The 15,090-nt window shown below is 43.3% G+C and overlaps 1 protein-coding gene across 3 annotated transcripts in view; it reads left to right on the forward strand.

Moving 5' to 3' along the window:
* The window catches only part of ECT2L (epithelial cell transforming 2 like), a 445,514-nt gene that overhangs the window by 141,576 nt on the left and 288,848 nt on the right, over positions 1-15,090 (forward strand). For all 3 annotated transcript variants that reach the window (XM_085612467.1, XM_085612469.1, XM_085612468.1), the window contains one exon: positions 727-863. In XM_085612467.1, the coding sequence (XP_085468593.1) occupies positions 727-863 (137 nt within the window). The remainder of the gene's footprint in view (positions 1-726; positions 864-15,090) is intronic.

The raw sequence follows: 15,090 nt of genomic DNA on the forward strand, positions 1-15,090 counted from the left end.
GTGATATAGGGGTGGAAGATTCAAGGTTCGATAGCCTTGGTCGTGTGAAATGGTCAGTCGCCACAGGATCCGCGCTCAGCGTATCAGAGAAAGTGGAGTACTATAAGCATATACGCAATCCTAGACTTGCATTATAGTAAACCTCATAATGATCTCAACCCTGTCCTGCCTCCAGCTAATGGACGAAAGAAATGTTTTAGCCCTAGAGTATGTCTATGTCTGCATCTCAAGTACTTACGTTTTATGTTCGTGGTGTATATTGACAGAGTTTTTTTTTTATGGTAGCAGTTAACGTAAGCTTCGGAAATACTGTTATTGAATACATGTTAAGACCCTACATTACGATTTGAAGCCTTTTTTTCCAGGATTTGTTGTTCCCCCAAATGTACGGTGCACAATCTTAAAACAAAGACACGCAGATGTAATATCTATCAAGTAAATATCTTCGTAAAGTAGAACTTTGTTTTAGAACGATTATACATTGTGAAATGAATTCCTTAAACATCACAGAAAGTGCAAAAAGGGTTACTGTCTTTTTGACTTACATACTTTTAAAATTTTGAAGTTATTGACGGAAAGCATTGTGTGTTCCAATGTTGATTTCTACCAGAATATTCTTTCCCTAGTTTGCATACATTGATGTTTGCTCTGTGCTTCTTAATGTCACTCAGAATACGCAATGATTATTAAATAACAATATCTCTGCTGTTTTTATGTTCCTTTTAGAAGAGTTATTCAAATCTCGGCCTCCGTGGATGAGTAGAACCGGGAATCCCACACTCCTGAAGTCCAGTTTGCAAACAAGTCAATCTCAAGTGGTTGCTGACCAGACAGCTCTTAGAGATGCCTTGTGGCTACTTGGGGTAATTATTTTCACGAATCCCTTGATATTTAACAACTCCTGGTATTCTTTTTAGATTCACTTATATCTCACAGCGGAGAAGGATGAGGTGTTTGTCGGTGACTGTGGCCTGTTGATTCTTAGAAACGAGAAGAGCGCAGATATGCAGTTGTTCTCTGCATGGGGCACGCAGCAGCCACGCTTGTGGTCACTGAGGCTCATCTTGGTGGTCTAAATTCTTTCTTTCCTCAGCAGTTTGTGATGGGTGCACCGCTTGGCAAGGTACTGAGTGTTCCATCACTTGCGGTGACAATCCATTCCCTGTGGTCTGAGCGATAAGTTGCAGTCCTCGGATACAGTGAAGGCAGAGTCAGCAAAAGTTCTCCATCTTCCTCAAGCTTCATTGGGCAAACTGCTTCTTCTGGGGCACCTTAATTCTTGACTGGTTGGCTGGGCTTCTCCTCAGGCAGACAGCTCCTGCGGACAAGGCACTCTCTTTCTACCCTCTCAGCAGGTGTTTAGGCTCCCAGGTCTCTGGCAAACCTACAGCTTGTCCAGCAAGACATACAGTTTCATGTGATGTCCCTTCGCCTCTTGGAGGCTGGCTATCAGTGATACTGGCCCAGGATCACTGCAGCTTCTCAAGTATTCTGCAAAGTAACCCTGTCCTTAGTCAGTGTAGCAGCTCAGGACTGATACTTCATGGGAAGGTTTGGGCCCCACCTTTATGCTGAGTTCCAGAAAGGTGACGTGACTACAGTTCAGGAACTGACAAGTTCAGAATCTTCCGACAGTTAAGACCATTCTTTGTGTAAGGTAGTGGCTGTCACAGCAGGTGCCAATAATGCTGACTCCAAGCTTGAATACCCAGAACACGAGCACAATCAATGTGAAGTTCTGTACCTTGCTGTCATCCCTCTTGCTGTCATCCAACTCCCTGGACGGGATATTCAAAGGAAGAGAAAGGACTAATCCCTGGCTAGAAACATCATTCACTCTAACAACTAAATGTGCTGACTCGTCCCAATTCCTCCATCATTGCCCAAATGAAAGTACTCAAGAAGGACTAATCAGCAACCCCTTGCTAAATATCTAACGTTTAATTTCTAAGAGCAGCCTTGTCTCCATTCCTCCTCATGTCAATGACCGGTACTACACTGTCCAGCTCAAGAGTGCAGGCAATGCCCTTCCATTGTCTGGGGCAGCTGTATCAGCACACTGGAAACGTGTGTAATGTAAAAACTGATGTCAGTCAAAAATGGATCTCACTGGCTTAAAGCATACATACAGTCTTAACCAACGAGGAGTCTAGCTTGCAGCCACCATGCATGCAACATGTATTCAACACACAACTGGACATCAGCACAGGATCTGGGCATGACACGAGTGGAACTCTACATAAGCGGGCCGCTAGGCACTGAGCTTAGTTCTGTAAGCAGAAAAACAACCTGTTCCCAGTCTAAGGATTAAAAAATGGTGTGATGCCACCACTGCTTATAGATACCCCATTGGCACAGAGGGTAATCTTGTGTCGCTAAGGGGGTAGACTTTTGGCGCTACCTACTTTGAGTCTCGGGCATAGTGAATTGTATTGCAAATGATACAGTACAAAAAGAGTTATTTCTTGTTGTAGATAGCAACACTTCTGTAGTGCAGATTGAACCCCGCTAAGAATAGGCGGAGTGAAGATTTCAATTTTTTCTCTTTCTCATTTTTTTTGCCCCAGTCCCCTTTCTCCAAGTCTGCTGTTGACGAGGAAAAATTATCTTTGCATTGTTATCAGTGAGTTCAATGAAGTGTGGAAATTTGCACTGCTCCCTTTGGATCAGGTTATTGCAGTCTTCACTCTGAACAGCTATTCATCCAAAGTAAAGATGTGCAATCCTTTCATCATTCTCTCTGATCGTCTGAAGAATTTTTGTATTACTGCTGACCTATACCCTGGCTACCATTTAGTGCACTTTATATTGAAAAGGCATTTTTTGATTTGCTTAGAAGCGTTTTACTCCATGGACGGACCTGCACTACATTTTGCAGCCACTTTGCATAATCAGTGAATTTGTGGCATTCTAGTCTTTCTGCAGATCCGTGTGCTCAACTCTCTGCCTGTGCCAAGCCCCGTGTGCAGACAACAGCAGCTTTGCATGGCTAAAAGTCATGCACAGCAGGGGTTGGCCATAGGCTCTGCACCCTACTCCCATGTGTGGCCAACCTCACTATGCACGTCCTTTGGCTGTGTGCGTCCAAGCCGCATATTCTTCTCCTTTTTTTAATTAAAATTTTTTCAAGTACCGTGGTGCTTTCGCAGTACCCAAGTCCTTCAATGGCGGCTACAACATTTTGCTGAGAATTTACACCTGGCCTATCTCTTTCTTTAAGCTTTATTCGGCACATATAAATGACCATAAAAGCACAAACATAAAAAACAACAATACATTTTAAAGGACATTACAGCTAAAAAATGTACAACTAATAATTACAATCAATAATTCATGAGTCAATTCATATCATTTACATAAACATATGGAATTGATAGTCAAAATTCATTAAAACTCATACTTTTCCTGGAGTTGATACACTGATTTAAAAATGTAGCAGTATAAAAACAAGTGTCTGCCGATTGCAAGTTAAAAATTAAAGCCATAGCATGTTTAACTGTATATACTCCGTACTTAACAAACAGGTGTTTCAAAAATGCTATACGAAAGCTCGTATACAGTTTGCAAAACAGCAGAAAGTGCACAGTGCTCTGTGTGGATATATCATCACACCTACATGGCCCAATCGGATATTTCTTAATATTTGGATGGGCTACTAAACAATGTGCCATCCCAAATCTTAGTCTGGTTAGCACAAATTTGTGTGAATGCCTAGTCACCATAGTTAGGTAAGATGGAAAACCCTCCGCTAAATTATATCTATTATAAAAAATGACAGTGGACAATGATCCGGTTGCGATTGCACGCTTCCTTTCCACGTATGTCAGAAATATACTTTTCATTTCCAATTTGGAAATCATTGATGCTGCGCTGGGATCATTTAAAATATTCAAGTTAAAAATGTCTGAAAAACAGACAACAACATATTTAACCCAGGGAATATCTCGATATTTGTCCAAACGTAAACAATCCTCAACAATAGATCTATTAAATAACTTCTCGTCGCCAAGCCAAAAAGACCGCCAAATCATCAGTGGCCTAAGCGATAACAGATCAGTTAGGTAATTGATGGCTAGTTCTCGGTGGCTTAGTTCAGTTGAAGCTGAGGCGGGCAAAAACAGGAGCTTTTTTAAAAACATATTTTCCTCTAACTGTAAGTTGTGAACACAGCTATAGCCCCATTGTCCTGCCCCATATAGTGCTATAGTCACACATCTAGCTTGGTAAATCTTGAGCATATCCCTGGTACGGCGGTCTCCAACCTTTGCAGCAAATCTGTATATACCATGGGCATTCTTTACCATTTTGTTCCGGATATTATTAAATTCATTATTCCACTTCCTGTCGTCAGAGAAGGCAATACCTAGGTAACAAAATTTGTCCACCTGTTGCACCTTTTCACTATCTATAAAAAAGGCATTTAACATTTTAGCTTTAGCCCCACAAGTCATAGTGTACGTTTTCCCCTTATTAATTACTAATTTTCTATCTTTGATAAAGGAGGAAAAACTATCCATTAGCCGCTGTAGTCCAATAGGGGTTCTAGAAAGTAAAACAGCGTCATCGGCGTATAATAACACCGGCACCGGAACACCATTGATCTGGGGGGCATCAGCATTAACTTTTTTTTAAATAGCATCAATTCCATTAATAAATAAAATAAATAGGAGGGGAGCCAAAACACAGCCCTGCCTAATTCCTCGTTTAACACAAAATGTTGGGGTACATTCTCCTCTAGTTCCAAAGCGTACACTGGTTTTCAATTTCTCATATAGCCTAGCGAGAAAGAAAATTATGCCTTCTGGTGCTCCTAGCTTTAGCAAGGTTGGCCACAGAATAGAATGATCTACCATGTCGAAAGCACTGCTCAGGTCTGCAAAGCAGAGATGCAAGGAGCCTGGTTTCGCTTCAGTATATTTCCCGATCAGTAAATCAAGATTCATGCACTGGTCGAGCGTACCCCGGCCCTTCCTAAATCCATACTGGCTCTCGGCCAGTATGCCATCCTGCTCAACCCATTCCTCTAATCTCACGAGCATGACTCTGCTCATGACCTTGACTGATGAGTCAAGGAGAGAGATCGGGCGATAATTCTTAGCGTCAGACCTGCTTCCCTTTTTATAAATTGGCACAATAATCGATTTGCCCCAGGTTACAGGGGCCTCGGCACACACAGCTGTATTAAAAACAGTAATCAAAAGAGGACCCCAAACATCTGGTGCAGCCCTGTAAACATCTATAGGTACCCCATCCGGGCCCTGGGCTTTCCCTCCTTTACTAACACGTATGCCATGTTCAACCTCACTCACAGAAATGTCCAGGGGCAAAACAGCCCACTTATTAGGGCTGGCATCAGTGGGGGAACAACCTTTACAACGCAACTTTTACAACGCACTACCTTTACAACGCATTTTTTACAACGCATAATCCATTACAACGCATGACATTACAACGCATGACACTACAACGCATTTTTAAAAACTACCTTTACAACGCATTCCATTACAACGCATACCATTACAACGCATAATATTACACTACACTATCCAACACTTACCCTACTGTTGCACCCCCTGGAGTTAGAATAGTAATTTTTACCCCTATACTATCCAACACTTACCCTACTGTTGCACCCCCTGGAGTTAGAATAGTAATTTTTACCCCTATACTATCCAACACTTACCCTACTGTTGCACCCCCTGGAGTTAGAATAGTAATTTTTACCCCTATACTATCCAACACTTACCCTACTGTTGCACCCCCTGGAGTTAGAAAAGTAACTTTTACCCCTATACTATCTAATACTTACCTTAAATGCAATTTAATATTATGCGTTGTAATGGTATGCGTTGTAAAGGTAGTATGCGTTGTAATGGAAATGCGTTGTAAAGGTAGTTTTTAAAAATGCGTTGTAGTGTCATGCGTTGTAATGTCATGCGTTGTAATGGATTATGCGTTGTAAAAAATGCGTTGTAAGTGCATGCGTTGTAAAAGTGTGCGTTGTAACGACATACATCCGCATCAGTGACACTGTTAGAGTAAAACATGCTAGAGAAATGGGCAATCCATCCCTCACTTGATACATTAGAAGTCAGCTCGGGTATTTTTTCATCCCTTAGAAAGGGCGAATTAACCGTGGCCCAAAATAAGGTGCAATTCGATAACTCTGCTGCTTGGTTAAGGGAGTCCCAAGCCTGTTGCTGTAGTTCACGCTTCCTCTGTTTGAGCACACATTTATATTCCATTCTCAGTTTAATTATCAACTTTTTGTCCCTGGGCTTCACTGCTAATGCCAGCTTGAGGGCAGTTAATGTGGAAGTACAATGGTGATTGAACCAACCCGGTCCATTCCTACGTTGCCCGCTATTACGCCCAGTGAACTTGGCATCAATAGCTTTATTAAATTTATTATAACAATATAAAACCTTCTCAGAATCAGAACTATTTTCTAAAATAGAAACTATGTCCAGCAGGCTCTCCTTAATTATGGAGCTAATTAATTCATTAGCCCTTTCACCTGTCCATCTTAGCCTTAGATTGGGTCTGTTTTGTTATAAAACATCTTAGCCTTACACCATTAATCCTGTGTGGTTCTACATTAGTAATTGTAATTCCTACATCCATCGAACTACATACCCAAAGAGAAGTGTCCAGAATGATGCGGTTATGGTCACTTAATGTAGTTACTTCAATTCTGGGTGGGTCACAGTAAGAGATAATGTTAGAAGATATGATCACATGGTCAATGACAGAGCTGGTGTGCCAATTTTTAAAGGTGGTAATGGATAAACCATTAACATCTTTACAACACTCCACTATTTCCAGGTCATAACAGCCCATGAGCTTGTGCAATGCTTCCCCATAACTGCTATGCCCGAAATGCAGGACATCCCAGCCAGCATTATTAGTAACCCCACAGACCTTTTGTGTAGACAATTCGCACAATGTAGTATTAAAATCCCCTACCCAAATAAAGTCAAATACAACATTCTCTTCCAAACATAAGTTTTCAATAGCACCGGCTAGGTCAGTTACTACTTTGACCCGGGTACTATCAAAAATATTGTTGTAATAGTTAATCAATAGTATATTATGGTCTTTGTCCTCGACAAGCCAAAGGATCTGCACAAGAGTAAGGAGGCCCCCTTTAGCTCTACCTATACCTCCTCCCAATGCCGGTAAATTATAGGAGACTAATCCCTCATAATTAACTTCATCTTTACACCATGTTTCCTGGAGACATAGGATATCATGGGCATTAATAAACGTTAACCATCCCGGGTCCCTCTCTTTCGATTTCAACCCTGCCACATTCCAACAAACGATTGTAATGCCTTTACCCCTTACACGATCGCTATCATGCATCAGGCCGTTATTTCTTCCCCCATTCTCATTCTCATTTAAATTACATGTGTCCCCACATTCGGACAGTGCCCTTACATCCGCCACCGATTTAGTATCTGTTATAATGGTGATCTCTTGAGCCACAATATTATCTTTACAGGCAACCACATAAGGGCTAATAGTCTCCTGGGGAAGACACTGTCCTGCCTGATTAAGTCAATCATTTGCATCCAGAGAATTTAAAGGCTGGAATCGATTTTGCATTAAAATGTCAGGGTATGGCCTATGTGTAGCTGGGCAAAATCTACTTCTTCTACTCTCACAAGGGGCATTATTAAGGTGACTATAGAAGAAAGCAAGCGAGCGCTCACACACATTATTATCAGTAATCGGTAGTGAGGCAGCTCTCAGTAATACAGTGGCAGCATGTTGAGGATGTTTAAAGTTTATAATAACACAGTCTCCCCTAAAACTTTTCTTAGAGCTCCCTATCCAATTAACCCTTCTAGTAGTCAAAACTTGTTCAGAGAATACAGTTGGGAATCCACAATGTCTATGCAACCAGGAAACCGTTTTATTTTTTAAAGACTCGTGTGTTTCCTGGTAATTCCCATTCTCGGCAGGGGGGACATTAGTTAAAACTACCACATATGGTGCGCAATCAGGGGGTAAATTAGTGGCACGCCTTCGCCTTACCTCAGTCCAGCCCTCACTTCTATCGGGTGTTGCTACAGCCTGACTATCATTACGGGCTTGGAACTGGGCAGACGGGGGATTCTGTACAACATTCCCACTAATACCTATACCTCCCCCTGATGGGGCAACCTGAGTATCACAATTACTTGTTAATGGAGCTGGTACGCTACCCACTTCCTCCACAGACTTTTTAAGTAGACCACCTAATCTATTAACCTCTGCAGTTAGCTGATCGATTTTTGCCATAAGAGGTTTAATAATACCCTTAATCTTTAAATCAATAGTGCTTACTAAGTTTTTAATTTGTTCAGCATCCAATTTAACAGCATCATTACTTGCCGTAATATCCTCGTCCTTATCTAGGTTCTTAAGGGGGCTAACTGCTCTTTTTCTTACAGGACGTAAACCCCCGCGTTTGGTCTGAGCTTTCCTGCATGCTCTGACCACTCTAGGCACAGGGCTCGGTAGGTGCTGCACTGTGGGTTCTGTAGAATCATCTAGGTCAACTAGGGTGGAGGTATTCTGCTCAGGCATTTCCCTAACAGAAACATCAAGATTATTATAGACACAACTACTGTCGTCCAATACCAATGAAACAGATGGGGGTTGCATAATAGGTGGAGGGGAGGAACTACTTAGCCCCAACGACTCTCGCCTCTCACTATTAATTTTGCTCACAAACTTCAATAAGTAGTTATCCAAGGTATGAGGCATTGGAGGGGCCTTTTGCTTTGACATAGTTAACAATGAACAATGATCAGTAAAAGAACCGATTAAAGCTTTTCCGAATTACACACAATTGACAAACCGCCAGCTATTGGCACAGGGTTTTAAATAAACACTATATATATATATATACACAAAGTTAAAATAATAAGACCTCACTGTATACGGGGCACAAAGTCCAACAGCATGTGGGGATCAGAGTCTAAACCCCAGCCCTGTCGTGTCCTGTCCTGGACTGTCACAGACTGTCCGCCCTTTGTCCGCCCTTCGTCCGGCTCCGTCCCGCGCTGCGTAGACCGGAGGCTGTTCTTATAGGCCGGTGGGGATGGGGCGGGTCTCAGCACAGGTGCGCTGGTGCACGGACTCCTGGTCCTGGGAGTCCCGTGCGTCTGTGCCTGAATGCCCCCAAAGATGTTTGCGGTCAATTGCAGCCTTCAGCGTTTGACCCCGCAGTGGAAAACAGCACCTCCGCTACCGTTTACTTCTCCTACGAAGCGGGATTATACTCATTTCCATATCACATTCAAGAAGATCCATAAACAGGAGATGTTTCCACATATCACGACTTTATTTATAATTCACCCAATGCATTTCGGGATATTTCCCTTCAGGGGTATATAGTCTCTCTCAATTCGCAATCTTCAACACACTCATTCTTTTCGTGTCGTCGTGTCCTGGCACATCTTTTCAGGTGGTACGATGGTACTGTGTGGGTACCATGGTACCCCACTAGCTGACAGAAGAAAAGGCTTTCTCAGCCAATAGGATTTATGTATTTATTATATTTTTGGTACCACAGGAGTCCTGCAAGACATGACTGACTAAATATCACTAACATTTCTAGGAGTGTAGCCCCTTCATGACCACCCCTAGCACCTTTCTAAATCTGCTCAAAACCTACTGAACAGATTTACACCAAATAATGAAAGACACCCTTTCTGAGTAAAGTTCTAACTTTTCTACAAAATTTGGTGTAATTCTGTTCGGTCATTTTTTTCTGTATCAGAAGTTTTCTATGAGATTTAAAATGGAAAATCACGTTTTTGGGACACCACTTTTTCCTTAGCCCTGTTTGACATATCTGTGTCAAACTTTCCATGAAGTAGCCGAAGTGAGTGAACTTCTTTTGTAATGTTTCGTACACATTTGTCAATCCGCTCTCAGTTATTAAAAAAACAAGAAAATCCTTTCCTGTACAAAGTCAGATCTAACTGTAACTACACTGGCGCTATCACTGCAAGCGTAATATAAATGTATTTGTGTGTACACATACAAAATAAAGCTCTAAACAGCTACAGGCCTGGATACTGCAGCAAGATTTCTCACCTTACTAGTGGACCAGGTGCTGATAGGCAGCTTTCCACAACTTGCTTTCTTCTTGTCTGGTCAAGTAAAAAGGGTCTAACAGGTGATTTCTCCCTATGTAAGACAACTCCATTTTCAAACCCTGCTTCCTTTCACATTTGAAGGTGATTTCATAACATTTTGGTTTGAGTATATGGATCCAGGTACATAAAGGAGTGGGGTCACCAATATGAAGTCCCACACTTTTGTCCTTCTTCTGTCCCTTCCCATCTGCTAGTAATGCTGTGTAACAATTGTGAACCAGCATCATTTGTATGTAACAACTCAAAATAAAATGCATAAAAATAAATTACACCTATCTGCCTTTTATTTACTATTCTGATGGATACTTCTAACCACAGAGTCCTCATGTTAAAATACTTCAGAGGAGCCAGTCTAGATCTGGAAATGTCTTCCAGCAATGCTCCCACGTGTCTCTTGTTGGCGCTGTGCAGCTCTGTAAGGGCACGTATAAGTGCCATACCTGCACACTCACATCAGCTCCTTTCTTTCTGTGTCTTCTGAGGTGGATCCAGAGTGCCGATTCCAAATTCCTTAGCCTCCCAACAACTCCTAAAATAAAGTACAGCATGCTAGGAGACACTCCCCCCCTCGTAAAGCAACGTTGTATGACTCCGAACATGCAAAGATGTTGCGGCCCTCATGTAAGTTACGGTCTTATTCCAGGTCGCATGTGCAGAGTCCGTTGCACTGCTAGGTTGAGTGCCACGATAGGTCCATTTCTCAGTCGAAGACCTGTGGTACGTCTAAATAGAAGCCCAAACCAAAGTGGGACTCATGCCGATCCCACCACTCATATCCAGGGGGAAGGCACAAGGATGGCACAATGCCAATCGATCTCCCTTGGTGTCTCCTGTCATAGAACTGATGGCCCAACTGATTCCGGTGTGTCCTACGTTTCCCTGGCAATTGACAATGCTGCAGCAGATCGAGGCCTTCACAGAGGCCATTCATCAGATTTTCGGTGCACTTCTGTCTCACTCAGGTATGTGTTTAGGCCCCAAAAGCTGCATGCCCATCCCTGGTGCCTTCTGACCCCTTAGTAGCCCTTCTGGGTTCCGTACCCCAGCTGTTCCTTGTTGATGACACTGCGAATTGCACCGGAAGAGGATCTGGTTCTGATTCCAATATGTGACCAGCAAACAAACATCAGCCCGATCTCTACTGATGTTGCACTATGAAATTACTAACGTGCTACCATTTACCATACAGCCTGATGCAGTACTAAATCCTCTACAAGTGCAAATGCATTAGCAGAGGCTCCATAGTCTGTTTGGTTCTGACTCTGATCAAGGTACATCACTAAAGTGAATTAATGAAGGCAAGGGGGTAGTAATTTCCCCCATCATTATAATGCTGAAAGTTTTTACTTAGACATACATGGAGAGGCCACTGCGATTGATACCTTCCCTGATACATAATTTGACCCTCCATTTGGGCCATCAACAGGAGAGATTTCATCATTTGCATTATTGGTTTGAAGGGCAGCCGAGGTCCTCGAATTGTAACTTCCTTCAGTCAAGCAAAGACTAACATCCTAATGGACATTTTGCAGCCTGGGCAGACATGGCTGTGCCCTTACTTCCCTTCAACAAGGCCCTCACTGGCACCGTAATAGACACTTTGTCAGAACCCTCTTTCAGCCCACAAGTAAATGGGTGGATGGCCAGACATCACAGACGAGCACCTGGATTTTCCCACTTAACACCCTACCCCAGTGAGTCTGGTGGTTCAGTCGTCAACCAGCAAGGTGAACACTAATTCCTTCCCCATGCCTCGACCAGATAGGGAGTCCAAGAGGGCAAAAGGATTCAGGTGTTTGAAAAATGAATGTTCTCAGCTATCCCAGCATTGAGATTGGTCAATGCAATGTATTTGTTCGGTCTCTGTACGAATGCCCTCTTAGACATGGCCAGCGATCTCTTGACTTGGATCTTACTGACTCAGACAATTCATGATGGTCAAGACAGAGCCAAATACGTGATTAAGGCTAACAGTGATACTACTGATTGCCTGGGAAGCGCAGTTGGCACCAATGTCATGCTCCTCCACCTCACATGGATGCGTTCCACATAATTTTCTGGAGATGTTCAACCCTCACTCATGGAAATGCCCTTTGATGTCTCAAGTCTTTTGGTGAGAAAGCCGTTTCTGTCCTGGAGTGCTTTAATCACAGTAAAGCTGCAGCACGCTCCCTGGGTTCTGGACCCCTGGAAAGCAATTCCTAAATCAGTTCAGAATATTCAAGGCCACTCCAGGGTATTGGTGTATAGACAGTGACAGTTACCTCAACCGTTTCAACAGTCACTCCTGTCTTTTGAGGCTAAGGGCATAGGTCTGGCAGGAATAGAGCAGACTAGCTAGGGCACCAGTGCTCCCAATTCCCTTTATGGGCAATCGCCACTAAGCCCCTCTCATTTGCCCTTAGCAGCACATACCATCCCACGGGAGGCAGGATTCAGTATTTCCTCGCAGGATGGCAATCCATCACATCTAGCAGATGGATCATGCAGATCATTCAAAATTTCTATGCCCTACACTCTTTTTTTTCTCTGCAAATTTTCCCTCAACTTCTGACTGACTTTCATGGGAGAGCCTCTCCATTCTGTTACAGGAGGTGTGAGTGCTGCTCTCCAAGAGGTTTTTGGACACAGAAAAAGGAAAGGATACTAATTTTCCCCTGCCTTGACGACTGGCTGTTAAAGGCATGTTCGCCACACTCAATCGCAGGCCTCCTCCAGACAACTGAAAACTTCTGGACATTGTTTGGGTTCAGGATCAACGAGCCATAGTTGCAGTTTACTGTTTCGAAGAGGCTGCGTTCATTGGAGATATCCTGGCTACAGTGCAGTTCCAGGCATTCCCTCCGCATAACAAGTACTGGACATTCGTGAACTGATCTTGATGTTTCAGCTCAGTCCTGGATCTCTGTGAGAGCAGCTGAAGCTCTTTGGCCTCCTCTATCCTGTATCTTCCTGTCTTCCTGGTCGATTATGCTAGGTGACTCATGAAAGCTTTGAAATGGAATCTTAAGTTCCAGCTGGCCCAAAGCCCTTCTGAAATACAGAAGAACCGCCTCGTAATTTGGTTTGGTGGCTGCTAGAACACATTTTGTTCCACAAGCAAGCCCTTCTCCCTTCCTGACAGATGCATCACAACTGGGTTGGGAAGGCCATCTGAAAGGGGAAGATCTGTTGGAGTTGCAGATCATATGCCTTTGCCTAAAGGCATTCCTGCCATCCATCAAGGGGAGATTGGTGCAGGTTCTCATGGACTGCACCATGCAGTGTGAGTGGGTCTTGGGTCCTATGTCAGGTAGCTCTGTGCCTCTGGAGTTGGTTGGAGAGACGAGTCATTTCCCTGATCTCTAACCACCTGGCAACATCCTTGAATGCTAGAGCAGACGCGCTAAGCAAACAATGTCTACTGGATTATGAATGGTGTCCTGAGGTGGTGCAGGACATCTTCTGACAGTGGGATGAACCGTAGCAAGATCTTTTCACCACTGTTGAGAACGCATGGTCTCAAAGGTTTTGTGCGTTGGAGTTTTCACAAGAATACTCACTATGAGATGCATTCCGACTGGAATTAAACACTGGACTTCTGTGCACCTTCCCAATCCTACCTCTCCTTTCTCGATTTCTAAAAAAGACCAAGAATGACCTAGCCTAAGTCATCCTGGTGGCTGCAGATTGTGCAAGAATAGTGTGGTGCCATGAATGTCGGGCATAAGCATCTGTCCCCCAATCAGGCTGCCACTTTGCAAGGATCTTCTACCTCAGCCACAGGGTATGGGTCTCCACTTGAATCTACGCAGTCTCCACCTATGTATGTGGAGGTTGAGCGGCTGCAGTTGACTGTGTTTGATCTGCTGCCTGAAATGCTGAATGTCATCCTCACTGCTAGATTCCCTTCCACAAAGTCTATTCAATCGGGCACTGGGGCAGATTTTTGGTCTGATGTGTTGTATCTGCAAGATTGACCCTTTAATAGCCAAGCTGTTTTATTTTCTTTTGTTTGTTTTGTCTTTGGCCCAACAAGGCCTTTTCAGTGGGCACTCGTAAAGGTTATCTGTCAGCCTCTTCAGCCTTTTGACATTTGCTGGACCAACCGACCTTGTGTAAATCATGTGTTGTGATGAGGTTTATCAAACATTTGACAAAAGTTCCCTCCCACCCCACACCCTTTGTGGTATCACAGTGGAAACGTAATTTGGTCCTAAAGTTTCTCACGCACAAATAAATTAGTACCACATAAACAACCAGATTTGTTTGGCATTCTCTAGGGCAAAGAAAAGGAAGGCTGCTGAGAAGAGTACCCTGTTGAGGCTGATTATCCCCTGCACAGAATTTAACTAATGAGAAAAAAAAGAATTGCCAGGGCCCACGTCAGGAAGTCACTGCAGCTTACACCACCCAGTGCCCCTGTCAGCGCTGACAATGACAGCACCAACACAACTACAAACCATCACACTCCTACAAGTGCGAAACCACCGGCTCAAATTATATGAGAGCCCATTCCACCCAGGTCACGACTGCTTCCACTGTGTTGACAGGCAGACTGCCACGGTTCGACGTGGTGTCAGTAAACATGCTCAAGAAGCTTTATTCACTTGACAGCCAGGTCCGGCGGGGTGGACGATTCGTCTGTTCAGACTTGCAAGACGTTTTGATTTGATCCCATTCACAAACCCTCCTGCTTGGGGAGGTATTTCTTTAATATCTATTCTAAGGTGTGGAATATACAATTAAGAGTATCCACCAGAAGAACAGGTTACATACCTTCAGTAACATCCTTTCTTGTGGATACACTTTCTTTTTTTGTTTATATTTGTTTATTGAAAGATTTTAATCATTAATATCCATTCAATATTTGACTTACACGCATCTTACAATTGCAGCAGATGTAGACATCCAGCTCTAATTGCTCCCATCATAGGACTCAGAGTCCTTATTGATC

The sequence above is a fragment of the Triturus cristatus genome, chromosome 6 (assembly GCF_964204655.1).
Source record: "Triturus cristatus chromosome 6, aTriCri1.1, whole genome shotgun sequence".
Classification (NCBI taxonomy): Eukaryota; Metazoa; Chordata; class Amphibia; order Caudata; family Salamandridae; genus Triturus; species Triturus cristatus.